Source organism: Malus sylvestris, chromosome 3 (genome assembly GCF_916048215.2).
Source record: "Malus sylvestris chromosome 3, drMalSylv7.2, whole genome shotgun sequence".
Taxonomy (NCBI): domain Eukaryota; kingdom Viridiplantae; phylum Streptophyta; class Magnoliopsida; order Rosales; family Rosaceae; genus Malus; species Malus sylvestris.
In genome coordinates, this window is record NC_062262.1 from 22,168,931 (window position 1) to 22,184,649 (window position 15,719).

The 15,719-nt window shown below is 37.7% G+C and overlaps 1 protein-coding gene across 1 annotated transcript; it reads left to right on the forward strand.

Moving 5' to 3' along the window:
• The first annotated feature begins 1,675 nt into the window (after positions 1 to 1,675).
• On the forward strand, positions 1,676 to 15,692 carry LOC126615439 (phytochromobilin:ferredoxin oxidoreductase, chloroplastic). The gene is made up of 8 exons (XM_050283267.1): positions 1,676 to 2,120; positions 12,623 to 12,739; positions 13,421 to 13,515; positions 14,037 to 14,130; positions 14,240 to 14,371; positions 14,522 to 14,626; positions 15,135 to 15,185; positions 15,262 to 15,692. Exons 1-8 carry the CDS (start codon positions 1,908 to 1,910, stop codon positions 15,445 to 15,447), a joined length of 993 nt encoding a protein of 330 aa, XP_050139224.1. The 5' UTR covers positions 1,676 to 1,907; the 3' UTR covers positions 15,448 to 15,692.
• The last annotated feature ends 27 nt before the right edge of the window (positions 15,693 to 15,719 follow it).

Sequence of the window (15,719 nt, forward strand, 5' to 3'; positions counted from 1 at the left end):
TATCGGTGAGGGACCAAACCATACAAGGGCTTATAAGAGGTGGGCTATTCCCTATATTACTAATTGGTTTTATGGTGGAGCCCTAACTTTCTTCACATATAACTTTGCCAATAAAATGAATATATGTATCATTATTGATCAATTAAGCATGTAGCCCATTATCCTAATGGATAGGTTGTTAAGTTTCCATCAATGCGTCCAGGGTTTGAAATCCCCATTTTTAAAATTATTATAATAGTTTTGAACTCTCTCTTCTCTTAATAATAATATTAATGATGATATCAAGATTTGACTTTGTTCCTTTGTTGGTTCACATACTGGAATTGGATCCCATCCGGATCCACTTTATGGGGATCATAGGGATCCCTATATCTTCGTGCGTTCAAAAATCATTTGACTTTTTTTTTATTTAAAATTAAACACAAATAGTATCTGACGAAAACTGGCCGCACAATGTACGATGAATGGCTAGGATATGGGGATCCCTAGGATCCCCACAAAGTGGATCTGAAGAGGATCCTCTGCCCATATGCTTGTCACATCTACAGATCACCCAAATGGTAGTTATTAGATTGGTTAAGTTGGCATTGTCTTTTGCTTTTGAGTTTGTTATGTTTTGAGGACCCTTCCAATATAATCCAAGATGCCATCTTTCAGGTTTGTACATTTTTAACGCTCTTATAAAACCGCTACTGTTCTACTTAGTATTATGGTCTAATGATGTTTCTCTTTACTTGTAAGTGAGACCTCTTAGTTTCTATTCTCATCAAAGACAAATTTGAACCACATTATTATTAGCTTATTGAGGCTTAGCCCACCTCACTCTCCCTTTAATGTAGATAATATCGTATGTTAAAAAAAAAAGTACCGATACTGTTGCACCTAACAAAATAATTTATAATTTACTTTACACATTTCATAAATCACTCTCCATAAAATTATAAATTGTGTATGATTAACAAAATTCTCGTAATCAAATATATAGTTTGGCTTTAAACTTATTTATATAACGACGTGTCAACATTTTACTGTATAAACGTCATAATTAGAACTGTTCATTTTTCATCATAATGTAAAGATCTTATTAAAAAAACACATTTACTTCGAAACCACTTAATTATCTATATGAATCAAGCACACCGACTGTTCAGTATGAAATTGTTATTTGTTACTATAATTATTAATTTATTTGATAGATAAAATCCTAAATTATTTATATATATATTTTTTGAAAGAAAATAATATTTATATTTAAATAACGATAAAAAGAAAGAAAAACTATTGATGTCACGACATTTTCATACCTCATCTTTTAAAATTGACAATGTCATATCTCATCTTATGAACCCATTTTTTATTAAAAAATTCATAAGATTGGCACAAATTCATGCCAACCCTAGTGGAAGGTATAACATTGACACAAATTCATATGATAAGGTATGACATTGTCAATTTTAAAAAATGAAGTATGAAAGTGTCGTAACACCAATAATTGAAATAATTTTTTTGTACTTTACCCTACAAAGAATGATGATTTTGATTTTAACGTTAGTACAGTAAAATATATCGAAAATTTCGAAGGCAAGCACTTTTCCACTTTTATATTTTTAGGTTCCGAATGAAGCAAACGCAGGCCTAAAGTAAAGACACAACATCCGAGGTGGGGGTCCATGTAGATTTCTGCTCACTACCACTTCTGTATTACCGGATAGAGTTGAATCCAACACACTGACTGACGAGCAATCTTACCATCTTTCGCAACACCAGAAAATATAAAAAATAAATAAATAAATAAAGGAAAAAATCCAAAACCCCATCAGAGAGGGGTTTATTGAATTTTTATGGTTGCTGTTGGTGGCTGATTGCTTCAGTGCAAGTTTCTCTCTCTCTCTCTCTCTCTCTCTTCAATGGAGTGTTCTTCTTCTCTAAGGTTTTGCATACCCAAAAAACCTTTGCCATCAATCAGCACTGTATTGTTCTCTAGTATTTGCAGCAGCAGCAGTAGGAAGCAGCAGAGACTCATTTCCCAACAACTCTCTGCAGTTTCTTACAAGAAATTCATTCACTTTGCTTCGGAGGAAACCAAACTCCACACCCATCTGGAACCTTCTCCCTTGCAGGTATATGTATTTATACATTTATATACATACATACATATATATATATATATATATATACACATGTATGCATTCTGTTGCCTTTCAGCATACATCTTTAGATCTGGTGTGATTTGAAGTTTTGGGCCTTTGGCGTGCAATTCTTGGATGAGGAAATATTTTCTATTATCTTTCAAAGTTATAGAATGCTGGTTTGCTGCACACCTGTTTCTTGAAAATAAAACAAAGAGGTTTATAAATGGCTTTTTTCTTTTGGGTGGATTAGTTTGGGAATTAGTTGTTGTCTTCCTTTTGTTAATTATGCAATTTTAAATGTGTGTTAACATAAAAGGTTTTGTGCATTTGTGGTTAAATAATCACATTACTACATGGATGTTCCTATTGAATGAGAACCTCATCAGTTAGAAAGAAGCAGGGAATAGGAAAATTATGGTATGAAGATCAGTAAATGCACATATGAGGAATCTAACATATGAAAAGCGCTTCGGACTTTTGCTCAACGTAGGTCGCAACTGAGCATATTTGAGCAGCTTTGGCTTCCATATGTTTCTCGATTCGGCCTCCCTTAATTGGCCCCTAGGGAACTTACAGTAAGTTAGTCGGAGCTTTGTTCCCAATCGTATGAAGTGCCAAGTCTTTCTTTATAACCATTATCATAGATTATACATCACCAGTATAAGTGCTCGATTTAACTGAATTTTTTTTTACATGGGAGAAAAGGATTACTTGGTGTTGGAATATAAAGCGTCCATTGACTTTCAAATTGTGTGGTTAGGAACAAGGTATTAAATATCGATAATATCGGAAATATCGGTAGTCCGAAAACACGGAAATATCGGGATAATATCGATATCGATAAAAATAATATGGAAACCACGGAAATTGTAAGAAAAACTTGGAAATTTTTATTGAAACTTTGCAGGATGTTTATTTAGTCAATTATCTATTAGTTTATCACAAAAAATTGGAAGGAAATGCATTGCATGATGGATTTAACATTATCAAGTTGATTATATAGCGAGTTGGCAAATATTGTGAGTGTAGAAAATATGTAGTAATTAATGAAAGAAGTTTAAACACACCATAATAATTTATATATAATGAATTAGTACAATATTTTACACTTTATACATTGCATGGTAAGATACATGAGTGACTTAGTACCACATAGAGTTCCTATGAGGTTCAAATTTTTCACTATCTTCATCATCTCTATGTGTAGAGTGAGTGTATTGTGAAGAGTAGTTATCAAATGATAAATCCCCAAAATAGTTTTGGATGTAATTGTTAACATGCCACCCATATGGATCCGAGATTGGTTGACCTTGTCCATAAGCAAAATCATTTAAAGATTGAGTCTCGGATTGTTTCCATGAGTCACTCGATTCCATCCCAACAGGAATGGGATATGAAGGGTAGGGAAATGGTTGGTTATGAGTATAACCATAGTTACTACTTCCCAATCCAACAGAGTCCGAAGTTATAGATAACGAGTCATCTTCTTGACTTGACAAAATCCCCTTGCCTCTTTCTCTACGAGTATAGTCATTCCCTATGACACCAATTCCTGATCCTGCCCGCCTACTGCCATGGTCCTCATCCTGTGTTGCATGCATGAAGTTTGCCTCACCAGTGAAGGGGCTCATAAATCCGGGAGGTGGTTCAACATAGTTTTCATATCCACCACCATTACCTCCAGCTCCACTATATCATTCATCATTCCCACCTCCGGTGGTAGGTGAGCCTCCTCCTAATCTTGTACTAGAGCTATCATTAGTATTAGCACGATGTTGTGGTTGTGTAGGATTGGAAGAAGGTAGAATTCCAATGTTTCTTGGTCTTGGGCGCATAAGTTCTTCCAAAGAGTCAGCGCTGCTAGATCCCACCTCCTCTGCTAATACTCTTTCTACATTTATCCCTTCATTACGTGCTTCTTCAGCAACTCTGGGAGCTGGGTTGCTTTCATCATCATCTAAATGAAGAGGTCTAATCCATTGATAAAGTTGGTTACCTTCTGTATCATCATCTTCAGCAACAATATCAAACACATCTAGTGGGTCACCACGGTCGACATGATCTATTTCTGCTTCCTTATCTCGAATTTGAAGCTTCATGTTGTAGTAGCAATAAACTAATTTTTCCAATCTACTATGAGCCAACCTATTTCTTTGCTTTGTGTGTATGAGTGCAAATGTGCTCCAATTTCTTTCACAAGCAGATGAGGAAGCTGTTTGTGATAATACTTTGATTGCTAACTTTCTCACAGTTGGTGCATCGGTCCCATACATGATCTACCATTCAGCTACAATGAAAAACAATGTTGATAAGCCTAATAACTCCAACAAATTCTATTATAAACTTATCGTGAAATATGTTTACACTCACTAGGAGACATTTTTGTTCGAGCAGCAACTGATGTTGGTTCTCCAAAAGTTCTTCTTGCATCTTTAAACCATGTTAGCTGAATTCAATAAATCGTGTTAGTTTAATCCAACAAAGTAATTATTATAATTTAAGTAATTGTGTACCTCATTTCCAAATTGGCCAACTGCTGGTGATGCAGGATCTAATTTAGAGTATACATTATGTACAACACGTATAAGAGTACCATCATCTCCAACACCGGGTCTGTATTGGTATCGAGGATTCAAATAATATGCTGTTCAAAGAAACACATACTCTAATAAGAGAAATAATACTTATGCAATTAAAGAAATGAATTGCAAATTATGACATAATTTATACCCGCTGCATGCAAATCGTAGTATAATGTTTTATACCATCGGTCTTCAATTATCTTTATGACCCATCTTGCACCAGGTTTTCTTTCCAATTCATCCTTCACTACACGCATCAACTCATATATTGCCTCCATAGTAGGATACACTTCTGTGTAAACGATTCGTAAAACTTTGTAAAGAGGTTCAAACACTTGGCACACATGTTCTGATTGAGTCCAAAAAGCATGATCAAGCACTATACTTTCCACCATACGACCTGCATTTGAGCGGCTGAAATTGTGGTTGGCCCAATCGTCACTAGTGAATAGTTGCTTCAACCATGCTTTCTTCTTAAGTAGGCTGTCTAATGCAATATAGTTGGTGGCGAATCCAGTGGTAGGTGGACGAATAATTTCTCATTTGCAAAATTCACGCATCTTTGCCAACAACCAACCGTAATTGTAAATATAATTTGTGATCGTTCTAGCTCTTTTTACCACAGTAGCAACGTTCTCTCTCTTCCCTATTGCCTCAAACATGAGATCAATACAATGTGCTGCACATGATGTCCAAAACACATTATGATGCTTCATTAACTTTTTTCCAGCTTTGACAAATGCAGAACCGTTATCGGTCACGATTTGGACAACATTATGCTCTCCCACCTCCATGATTACATCCCTCAATAATTTGTAAATATACTTGTAGTTCTTTATATGGTCTGAAGCATCAACAGACTTCAAAAAAATTGTCTTTCCCTTGGAGTATACCATGAAGTTTATGATAGACAATCTGGTCGGGCCAGTTCATCCGTCACACATGATTCTGCAACCATTAGTTTCCCACTTTGACCTCAACTTGTTAACATACTCGCCAATGTCTTTATACTTCATATCCAAATATTTGTTTCTTATCTCATAGGGAGTGGGAGGTTGTACTCCAACACTAGCCTGTTGACATCCCACTACCATATTTTTGAAATGATGTGATGATGCTTTCTTAGGAGGGACATTTTCATAGATAAAGAACTTGCTAATTAGACGTCCCATTCCCTCCTTCACATTACCTCTAGTGAAATAACTCCAAACACTCTTTTGACGTGCTTTGGATAACTTATATAAACTTGGGGCTATTGGTGGTGTTGGTTGTGATTCTCTAAGACTGCCTCCCCGTCTCATTTGTGCACCACCACTTGTCCCGAAACCTTGTGCTCTATTAGGAATGTTATGAAGGTGTTATCTTTCCCATGTTGACTATTTGGAGGCACGTAATGCTTGTTTCAAACTGCGTCGTTCTTCAGGTCCCATGTCATCATCACATTCGTCCTCATCGTCATCATCATCACTGTTAACCGCTTGGCCAATGACTTCTCCTCGTAGTCCAGCTCGAATATTTTCCATTCCATGTGTTATCTTTTCCTTCTGCTGTTTTTTATTTTTTAATAATGTGCTGATGAATGCCTTCACTTCTGGGGGGACATTATCGCATCGTTGGACATTTTTTGCTGGATCTAATCCACTAAGATGGTACTTAAGTCGTGTCACTCCGCCACTCTTCATTACCCGATCACAATATTTGCAAATTGTGCCATATTTGTTTCCGTCTATTGGGTTTCCATGTTCCCAAGCTGGATCACGTTTAGTAACTCCACTGGACATCTTAAACGTACCTATATTTATTTTTCATGAAAATTAGATAATTATTTTTTGGCCAAAAAATATAGTAGTGATGACGGTTATATAAGAGAACCTAAATAATAAAGTTATTCTACAGAAGAATTAAATTCGAAGTAAAGAAAATGATTGTAAAAATTTAAGTAATTATAAAAATAATATGGAATAATAAAACCTAATATTAATGAATAATAATCCAATTTGATAAAAAAATAATCCTAATATAAAACATAGTGATGAATAATAATCCAATTTGATAATAATCCAATTTAATGAATAATAATCCAATTTGATAATAAAAAAAACCTAATATTAATGAATAATAATCTAATTTGATAATAAAACCTAATATTAATAAAATAATAAATAACATTAAACATATTAAAATTATCCTAGAGAATAATTATACAACATTACTTAATTACTTAAAAAAATTAACATGTAATTGTTAACATTACTTAATTACTTACAAAAACTAACATGCAAGTATTAATTACTTAAAAAAATTAACATACGAGTCCACACAAATTTTTTTGTTGTTGTATAAAAATCTGCACTTGACGGAGCTTCAGAAATCGAAGAGGCGCCTGCCCAAAAATCGAAGAGGCGTTTGCTTTCTCAAAAGTTGGGCTGCTCAGAGACCACGAGGGCCGATCTCAGAAATCGAAGAGGCGTTTGCTTTCTCAAAAGCTGGGCTGCTCAAAGACAACGAAGGCCGATCTCAGAAATCGAAGAGGCGTTTGCTTTCTCAAAAGCTGGGCTGCTCAGAGACCACGAGGGCCGATCTCAGAAATCGAAGAGGCACCTGCTTTTTTCAGCCTTGTCAGCACCTGTCACATGCACACTCAGTTTTGCTGAAATTACGGGCATTCTGTTGAAGATTTTTGGTGAAGTAGAAAGCACGTGAATCTTACTGTTCAATCATCCACTTTCCACACGCACCATCAGCTCATGGGTACCACAGATAACTTTGCCAAAGATCTCTGACAAAGTTTAGACACGTGAAGCTTGCAGCTTCCACTACATCGCTATGACCAAGAAGGGTAAAAGAATAGCAAAGAAACAACACTAACAAAGTTTAGACACATAAATTTTGAAGGTCTAGCTACCATATTATTACCCACAAGGGTAAAGGAACAGCACCACTGCTGGATAATTGGAAAGTCCCTGTGTGTCAACCTCTGTGCTCCGTGGCAAGGTAGACTAGCAAACATGCCCAACCTTTACTCACATTCGAGAAAACACTCTCAACAAGATTGCTTGCTCCAAAATTGAAGAGGCACCATCCTCCGAATCTCGGAAGCCAGACTCCCAACATGATTACTTTCTCAAAAATCGAAGAGACACCGCTCTCCGAATCTCGAGAGCCAGACTCCCAGCAGGATTGCTCTCTCAAAAATCGAAGAGGCACCGTTCTCCGAATCTCGAGAGCCAGATCCCCGACAGGATTGCTTGTACGAAAACCGAAGAGGCACCGTTTTCTCAACTTCGAGAGCCAGATCTCCTTGGATAAAGCTTGCCTGTAATCTTCACACGCAACATCAACTTTCCAGATACCACAAACCACTTTTTCAAAGTGCTCTGACACACGTGAAGCCGGCAGCTCCCACTACTGTGCTATGACCAAGCAGGGTAAAGGAATAGCATTACTACTCGTTGTTAGGGAAACTCCTATATATGTCGACCTCCATCCTCAACGGACATGCAAACCTGCAAAAATGCTCAACCTTTCCTCATATCTGAGAGGGCACTCCCAACGAAGCCTCTCGAAATACTCAGCTTTCTTTCCCCCCGATAATACCTCTGCAAACAAGCTACACTAGAGCAAGAATATCTCATATCATTAGGGTTAAAAGTAAGAGTATCCCATATCATGTTTTTTCCCTGTCTTTTCCTTTGGCCTTATTCTTACCTGCAAGACAAGGAGAAAGAGAGCAATCAGTCAGCACTTGGAATCAAGCTTCCAGTCAGGAACTGACTGCCTGGAACCCCTTACCTGATTACTTACTTGGCATTGCTCTCGAGTACTCATCTTCAACATCTTATGCTTCCAGAGAAGATACCACATCTGCCTGAGGAACAGATAGGGAAAGTGAGAAGGATACAAGAAAGCATGTGGAGACAAGCGTAACAGAACACGTACCGATACATCCACTACTTTGTCAACAACAAAAGTATCCCATATCAGCAGGGTCGAACGTACTCTAGATTTGATGGACTTGTTTTGACCCTCAAATTCTTCAGTCGGCCTTATACTCTGGAGGAAACCAGAAAATCCTCCAGCCCAGTTCAAGAATAAGCCTGTGGAAAGTTACTTCTTCTAAAGCAAAAGTATCTCATATCATCTATTCTCCTTTTCTTCTCTTTATCCTTCATGCTGCCTGCAAGATAGGGAGAATGAGAACAATCAGCCGGAACTCGAAATCAAACTTCTGATCTTGGACTGATTGCTTGGAGCTCTGATTGCTTACCTTATCTGTCACCTCTTTCAGCAGATGCCCTAGCTCGGCGACTTGGGGGACTCCTACTACATGGTTTGTATCGCGCTTGACCGAGCCTGAAACTACAAGTAAGCTTCAAGTGAAATTAATACATTACCTTGTGCATCTCCACCAGTTAAAGATACCACCCCTGGATGGAGGAAGAGTACTTCCAGAGAAGATGCCACATCTACCTATGAGACAGATAAGGCAAGTGAAAACGAGAGCTTGAACCTATGTCATTTGTACTAAATCATTCACTTGTACTTACTAAAGGAGAGCTTGAACCTATGTACTTGTGTAAACCCTCCACAATTAATGAGAACTCCTCTACTCCGTGAACGTAGCCAATCTGGGTGAACCACGTACATCTTGTGTTTGCTTTCCTGTCTCTATCCATTTACATACTTATCCACACTAATGACCAGAGCAATCTAGCGAAGATCACAAACTTAATACTTTCTGTTGCATCAACAATCCTTAAGTCCTTACCTTTTTGCATTGGTAATGGATGAGTTAACATGACATATTCAAGATGATATTCCTTGGTGTATACTTTTCGCAAATGATATAGTGTTGATAGATGAAACTCGGAAGGGGTAAATGCGAAGCTTAACCATTGGAGAGAAGTGTTGGAATCTAAAGGTCTTCGCCTAAGCCGATCAAAGACAGAATATATGGAATGCAAGTTCAGTGCAAATGGAGGCCAAAATGAGTTAAGGGTGAGGATCGGAGATTAGGAAATACCAAAGAGCGACCATTTTCGCTACCTAGGATCTATCTTGCAAAAGAACGGAGAATTAGATGGAGATCTCAACCATAGAATACAAGCTGGATGGATGAAGTGGAAGAGTGCATCCGGTGTGTTGTGTGACCGTCGTAGGCCACTAAAGCTCAAGGAAAAATTTTATAGGACGGCAATAAGGCCGGCGATGCTGTATGGCACAGAATGTTGGGCGGTGAAGCATCAACACGTACACAAAATGGGTTTGGACATGTGCAAAGAAGGCCTACTGACGCTCCGGTTCGAAGATGTGACTACGGGATAGAGGTTCAGGGCCGAAGGGGTAGAGGAAGACCTAGGAAAACTTTGGAAGAGACCCTAAGAAAAGACCTAGAGTACTTGGATCTAACGGAGGACATGACACAAAACCGAGCGCAATGGCGTTCTAGGATTCATGTAGCCGACCCCACTTAGTGGGAAAAGGCTTTGTTGTTGTTGTTGTTGTTGTTGTATAAATTACAATAATATAAATATAAGTTTGTAAACTTACTTTAAATATGGAACCCTTTGTGTTCAAGTTCTGGAATGGATCTGGAATGGCTTTGAAAGGGTTAAGGGAAGAAGAAGAAATGAAAATGCTCTGAATGGCTCTGATACTCCACCTCTTGAAAGAATATCACAGTGGCACACGGTTTTGAATGAAACCACCATCCATGGTCTGAAATTGTACAAGTTATAATTGTAAAAGTTGTCTGCGCTTTGAATTATTTAGATTCTTTTCAAAGAAATCACCATTATTTTTGTCCATGGTCTGAAATTGTCAAAATAATTGTAAAAGTTGTTAGAAGTTCCTGAGTGTGTCCTGAGTCCTGACAGGAGGAACCCCACACACACACACAACACACGCAACCACACACGCACACAAACATCACACACGCAGACACACAGAGACCTTTGTCTCTCTCTCTCTCGATCCTTCTCTATTCTCTCCATTCTCCACTCCCACACACACACAAAGATCTCTCGATCTCTCTTCTCCCTTCTACCACACACACACCATGGCCTTCTGTTCCTCCCTCTCCTTTCTCTCTGCATCGAGACCCACACGCACACCATCACACCTGCTTCGGCGAGTTTCTTCAATTTCTCTCCATTCTCCACTCCCACACACACACAGAGATCTCTCGATCTCTCTTCTCCCTTCTCCCACACACACACCACGACCTTCTGCTCCTCCCTCTCCTTTCTCTCTGCACCGAGACCCACATACACCTCTCCTTTCTCTCGGCACCGAGACCCACACGCACACCATCGCACCTGCTCCGATGAGTTTCTTCAATTTCTCCGGTTAGGTAAGCTTCGGGTTTTTCTTTTTCTGTTCTAGATCGAAGCTTAGATGTGAAATTGAAGTTCTATCTCGTGTTTTTGCAAGGTTTTTGGGATGAAATCGGCTCGGGAATAGGCACACCCATCTCCGGCGAGGCCGTGGGTGTCGACGAACTTTCCGAACATCTCCGACCGTTTCACGGCAAACGGACGTTATAAAGACGTTCCTCTCATCTTCTATTTCATTTTCATACCTAGATCGGAGTCTAGGGGGCTCTTTTACAGTCGGCCGGAGCTGTAGAAGCTCCGACGTTATTCTCCGATTTGCACAGTTCCGAAATTTCGCGATAATATCGCGATATTTTGACGAAAACCAATTGGATAACCATTAAAATATTGGTCTCGCGAAAAACAGATAATATCGGCGAAATATCGCCGATATTATCGGCATTTAAGACACTGGTGGGGAACATGTTCTCCATACTTCCCTTGAGTGTCAAATCACCTTTGTGATGATTCTCCCCCGAGGTTTCAGGGCCAATAAGGACTTGGGATCCCAATCACCAAGCTAGTGCTATCCCGAGCACTAAGGTTGGGCTAGTACTTAGGACTGGAAACTGAGCATTGCGATTGCTCAACTCAAGATAGAGATCTGATTTGTCTTCGACCAAGGTGCTCAGGCATTGTCCAGAGTGCTTGGGTAGGTGGTCAGGTCATCAAGTCCTATACTTGCACCATGTGGCCCATTCAAAATGTGTGGTTTGAATCTTGATACATTTTTTTTTTCTCAAAACATTTCCAAAAATGACCGAGCCATTGCTTGGATCCCTATCTTTATTTCTACCCACGGAGATACCGATAGAAATCTATCTGTGAATCAATCGACTGGTTTTGTAGTTTCTTTGCAAACAATCTTTTTCACATTACAAAAAAAGAATTGTTCTACTTTGGCATGCGGTCCCTTTGCATGCATCCAGTAGTAATTGAACCTACAAATTCACCAATTATGAGTTGGGCGCTTTGGCCATTCAGCCATGGATGCTTAGCGGGGATCCTCGTACATGGTGAATAACTAAATTCCAATTGAAATGAAATCTTTAGGATAAACCAATGCAATTTAGGAGGACTCAATGAAGGGACATCAATTCAGTATGGTTTCAGTAGAGTTAGCTGAAGGCACTGTTTTATTCGATTGCCCAAATTCTGTCAAAAATGAAATTGAATCCTCAGAATGTGAGATGTTAACTGATTGATTGCAGTTTTAGCAAGGATCGTATCATGTTTGCCAGCAGTATATCCTTCATATTCAATTCCGTTTAATAAGTATTAAATTCATATAGTCTCTAACTAAAGTGTTTTGCTAGAAGATAATGAACTTTTGCAGCTTTTTCATATGCATTATTTGGAGTAGACCATCTTCACAAAAGTTTTGCAACTTCCACATTGGCCATTTCTTGAACTATTTTCTTTTTTTGTTTTTCATTTGTGAGAACTCTTTTGCTGCTTTGATAGTATCAAATTATCAACACGTCACAATATAACCACCTCTCATAATATTTAACATTCCTTTGTACGTCTTCAGGAAAGATATAATTCCAGGATTTCAATGGATGGTAAAGCAGATATTCAAATGTTATCATTCGAAGCTACTAAAATTAGACATCTACGTAGCTTATGCATTGAGAGCCAAACAATGCAGGTATCATGCTTTAACATGTCTTTTTATTTACTCTATGATGCTCACAAGGCTCCATTTTATTCAATATGTTAGTTTCAGTTTGATTTATCATTGCTATAATCCTGGTGCAATAACTCAGCTAATGAATTTTCTGCGGTTTGCTATATTTCAAAAAAGTATTTCACCAGCATATTCAAATAGAGGTAGTTCATTTGAGGTAGCGTGTGAAATTGATGGACAAAATTTGTTACAGACCAGTTGGAAAATCAACTGTAGGGTGATTTATGTTTTTCAGAATTGTCTACATAAATAGAGATGGTTACATGTCCTGTGTGAAATGTGCTGTAGCCCCACGAATATTAATTTTCTTGACAAAAGGCTTGATTGGTTTTATATCTACAGTAATTTGCTTCCCAACTAGCTTCATGGTTAAGTTTATTTTGTCATGTTAGATCTTTTCCGGCTCTTGACACTATGAAGGGACAATAATAATATAATATCACACAATTTGATTTAGCAATTAGCATTTAGAAGGTGAACCATAAATAAAACTGAAGCCATATATTGCTGTTGCAGCGGAATTTAATCAGCATAACTTTTCCTTGAAGTAGTGTATGTATTGTATATTCTGTTATTATCTATAGAACTATTCACATTTTCCTTTGCAATGCCAATAACTGTTGTATCATAAACCGTATGCAGATTTTGGATTTTGCTGTCTTCCCAGAACCCGAATTTGATATGCCCATATTTTGTGCCAACTTCTTCACCAGTGCAAATATAAACATAGTTGTGCTGTAAGCTCATATTTATCAATGTATTGCTGTTCCTTTGTCAATTATTACTCTGAATCTTAAGCATAAACACAAATACATTTCTTTTTTCTTTTATGAAAAGCTAGGGGTGAGTTATAAGAACAAAATTACAAATATATTGGCTCTCTGCACAATTTTTGGATTCTAAAATTCCTACTTTTTCTTGCTATGGATCGTTTGCTTTTCCAATTTCTGTCCTTTTAGAATTTTATACAAAATCTCTTATTGCATTGGATTTGAGTTACCTCTTCATAATCCGACCAGCCCTTATTTAGCACAGTTATTTATAGAAGTCCAACTTTCTGGCTTTGATATGTCATTAAATTATTTGTCTTTTTTAGTTCATGTTGGATGTGGTGATCTAACAACTCCACCATTTACCTCACTTTTGTATCCTCTCAAATTATTAGTTTTAGTGCAACAGAACTGTAATTTTCTTGCTGTTGCGGGTTTGGTATCGTTCATATATATTGAAGAGCTTACCCGTGATTAATCATTTGTAGGGACCTCAATCCGTTGCATGATGTAATCAGTCAAAGGCATTACAGAGACAAATACTATAAAAGCCTAATACCTCTTGGTGTTAAATATTCTGAGGTATGTGGAATGATTTGAACTGGCGCACCTAATGTAGGATGTCGTTTCAATAGTAATTTCCAATCTTTCTTAAGATATTGCATTGCAACTGAACTCAGATTTCATGCAGCTTTTACCCTGGGGAGGAAAGCTTACGAGTGAGTCACTTAAATTCTTTTCACCAATTGTGATATGGACAAGATTTACGTCAAGCCCCAACAATTATGATGTTTTATATTCTGCATTCATGGATTATTACAAGGTATAGATTTGATGGACTTTATGCCCCCAAATTTGTGATATTTTCATAATGCTGTCAAGTGGAATTGGATATCAAACATTCATATTGTAGGACAATTAACCTGTAGGATTCCAAATTGTAATATACGACAACTTCCTCTTGCTCCTGCAGGCATGGCTTGCACTGATGGACCAAGCAGTAGTGGAGACAAATGCCTCCCAAATTATATGTAACCGTGAAGCGCAACATAGATATCTAACATGGAGAGCAGAGAAGGTGATTTATAATCTTTCACAAGTTTTTTGTTACACACATTCCGCATCTGTTGTATGAATTCCTTGTGATTTATTCTGGAATAGATTTTATTGTGAAGTCATCGTGCATCCCTTTGGTTTACTCTCAACGCCTAAAAAATCAGTGTTTTAGGTATGAAACACAAAGATAATGAAGAAAAGAAACACAGGTGTTTCCCCAGAATGTGGTAGATTTATTGCTGGAAATTTTAGAAGATTGTGAAAATAACATTTCCGCCAATGTGATCACTTTCATAATATTTATATTTGAATGCCATGAGGAAAACGGGCATTCAGAAAGGTTTAAGAACGATTTATGAAGAATTAGTCGTTGACTGTGATGCCAAAACTTGACAAAAGTTGAGTAGTGAAACCGAGCATTATACGGGTTGAATGATCTCCTAATCTGGTTGACTAAAGTTAGAGTTTAACTTTAATCCCCAATTATCTGTTTATGTGACTTATTTTGTTGAGGTAACATATGAAAGCAGGATCCCGGACATGCACTACTGAAAAAGTTGATTGGGGAGACACAAGCTAAGGTATTATTAGACATGAATGAGTTGGATTTTCTTACATCAGTGCAGTGCAGTTTCTTACGTAAAATCTAATCCGTAGGACTTGCTGGTGAACTTCCTCTTTAATGGAATCGATGAACTAGGAAGCAAAACTTTCCTCGATTACTTTCCAGAGTACGGCTGTGAGGATGGGACTGTAAACCAGAGTCGCAGTATGATAGGGAAATCTTTTGAAAGTCGCCCCTGGGACACAAAAGGAGAATTTATTAGTAACACACACTTTTGAAAGTTAGATCGTAACATTATTATCTTCGTATCTGTTCCGTTCGTCTTCCCTCTGTGGATTCTTTCCCTTCTTTTTTGTTCTTTCGGAATCCAGATTTGTATATAGTAATATAACTTTTTCTAGATAGACGATGGTAAGATGGAGTTATTGTTATGCAGTTCAGTTGGGAACTGCTACTCAGTTGAGTTTTGTATATGCCCCTAGATCATGTAATTTGCCACCTAATGAATAAAATTTTTAACTCATCTCGAGTTGTACATCTTGTCGCATTG

Excerpts from the sequence above, each read along its gene's own strand:
- LOC126615439 (XM_050283267.1), top strand. The coding sequence starts at position 1,908 with ATGGAGTGTTCTTCTTCTCTAAGGTTTTGCATACCCAAAAAACCTTTG. Across the intron at positions 2,121-12,622 it reads TGGAACCTTCTCCCTTGCAG|GAAAGATATAATTCCAGGAT; the intron begins GTATATGTATTT and ends GTACGTCTTCAG. Across the intron at positions 14,131-14,239 it reads TTGGTGTTAAATATTCTGAG|CTTTTACCCTGGGGAGGAAA; the intron begins GTATGTGGAATG and ends GATTTCATGCAG.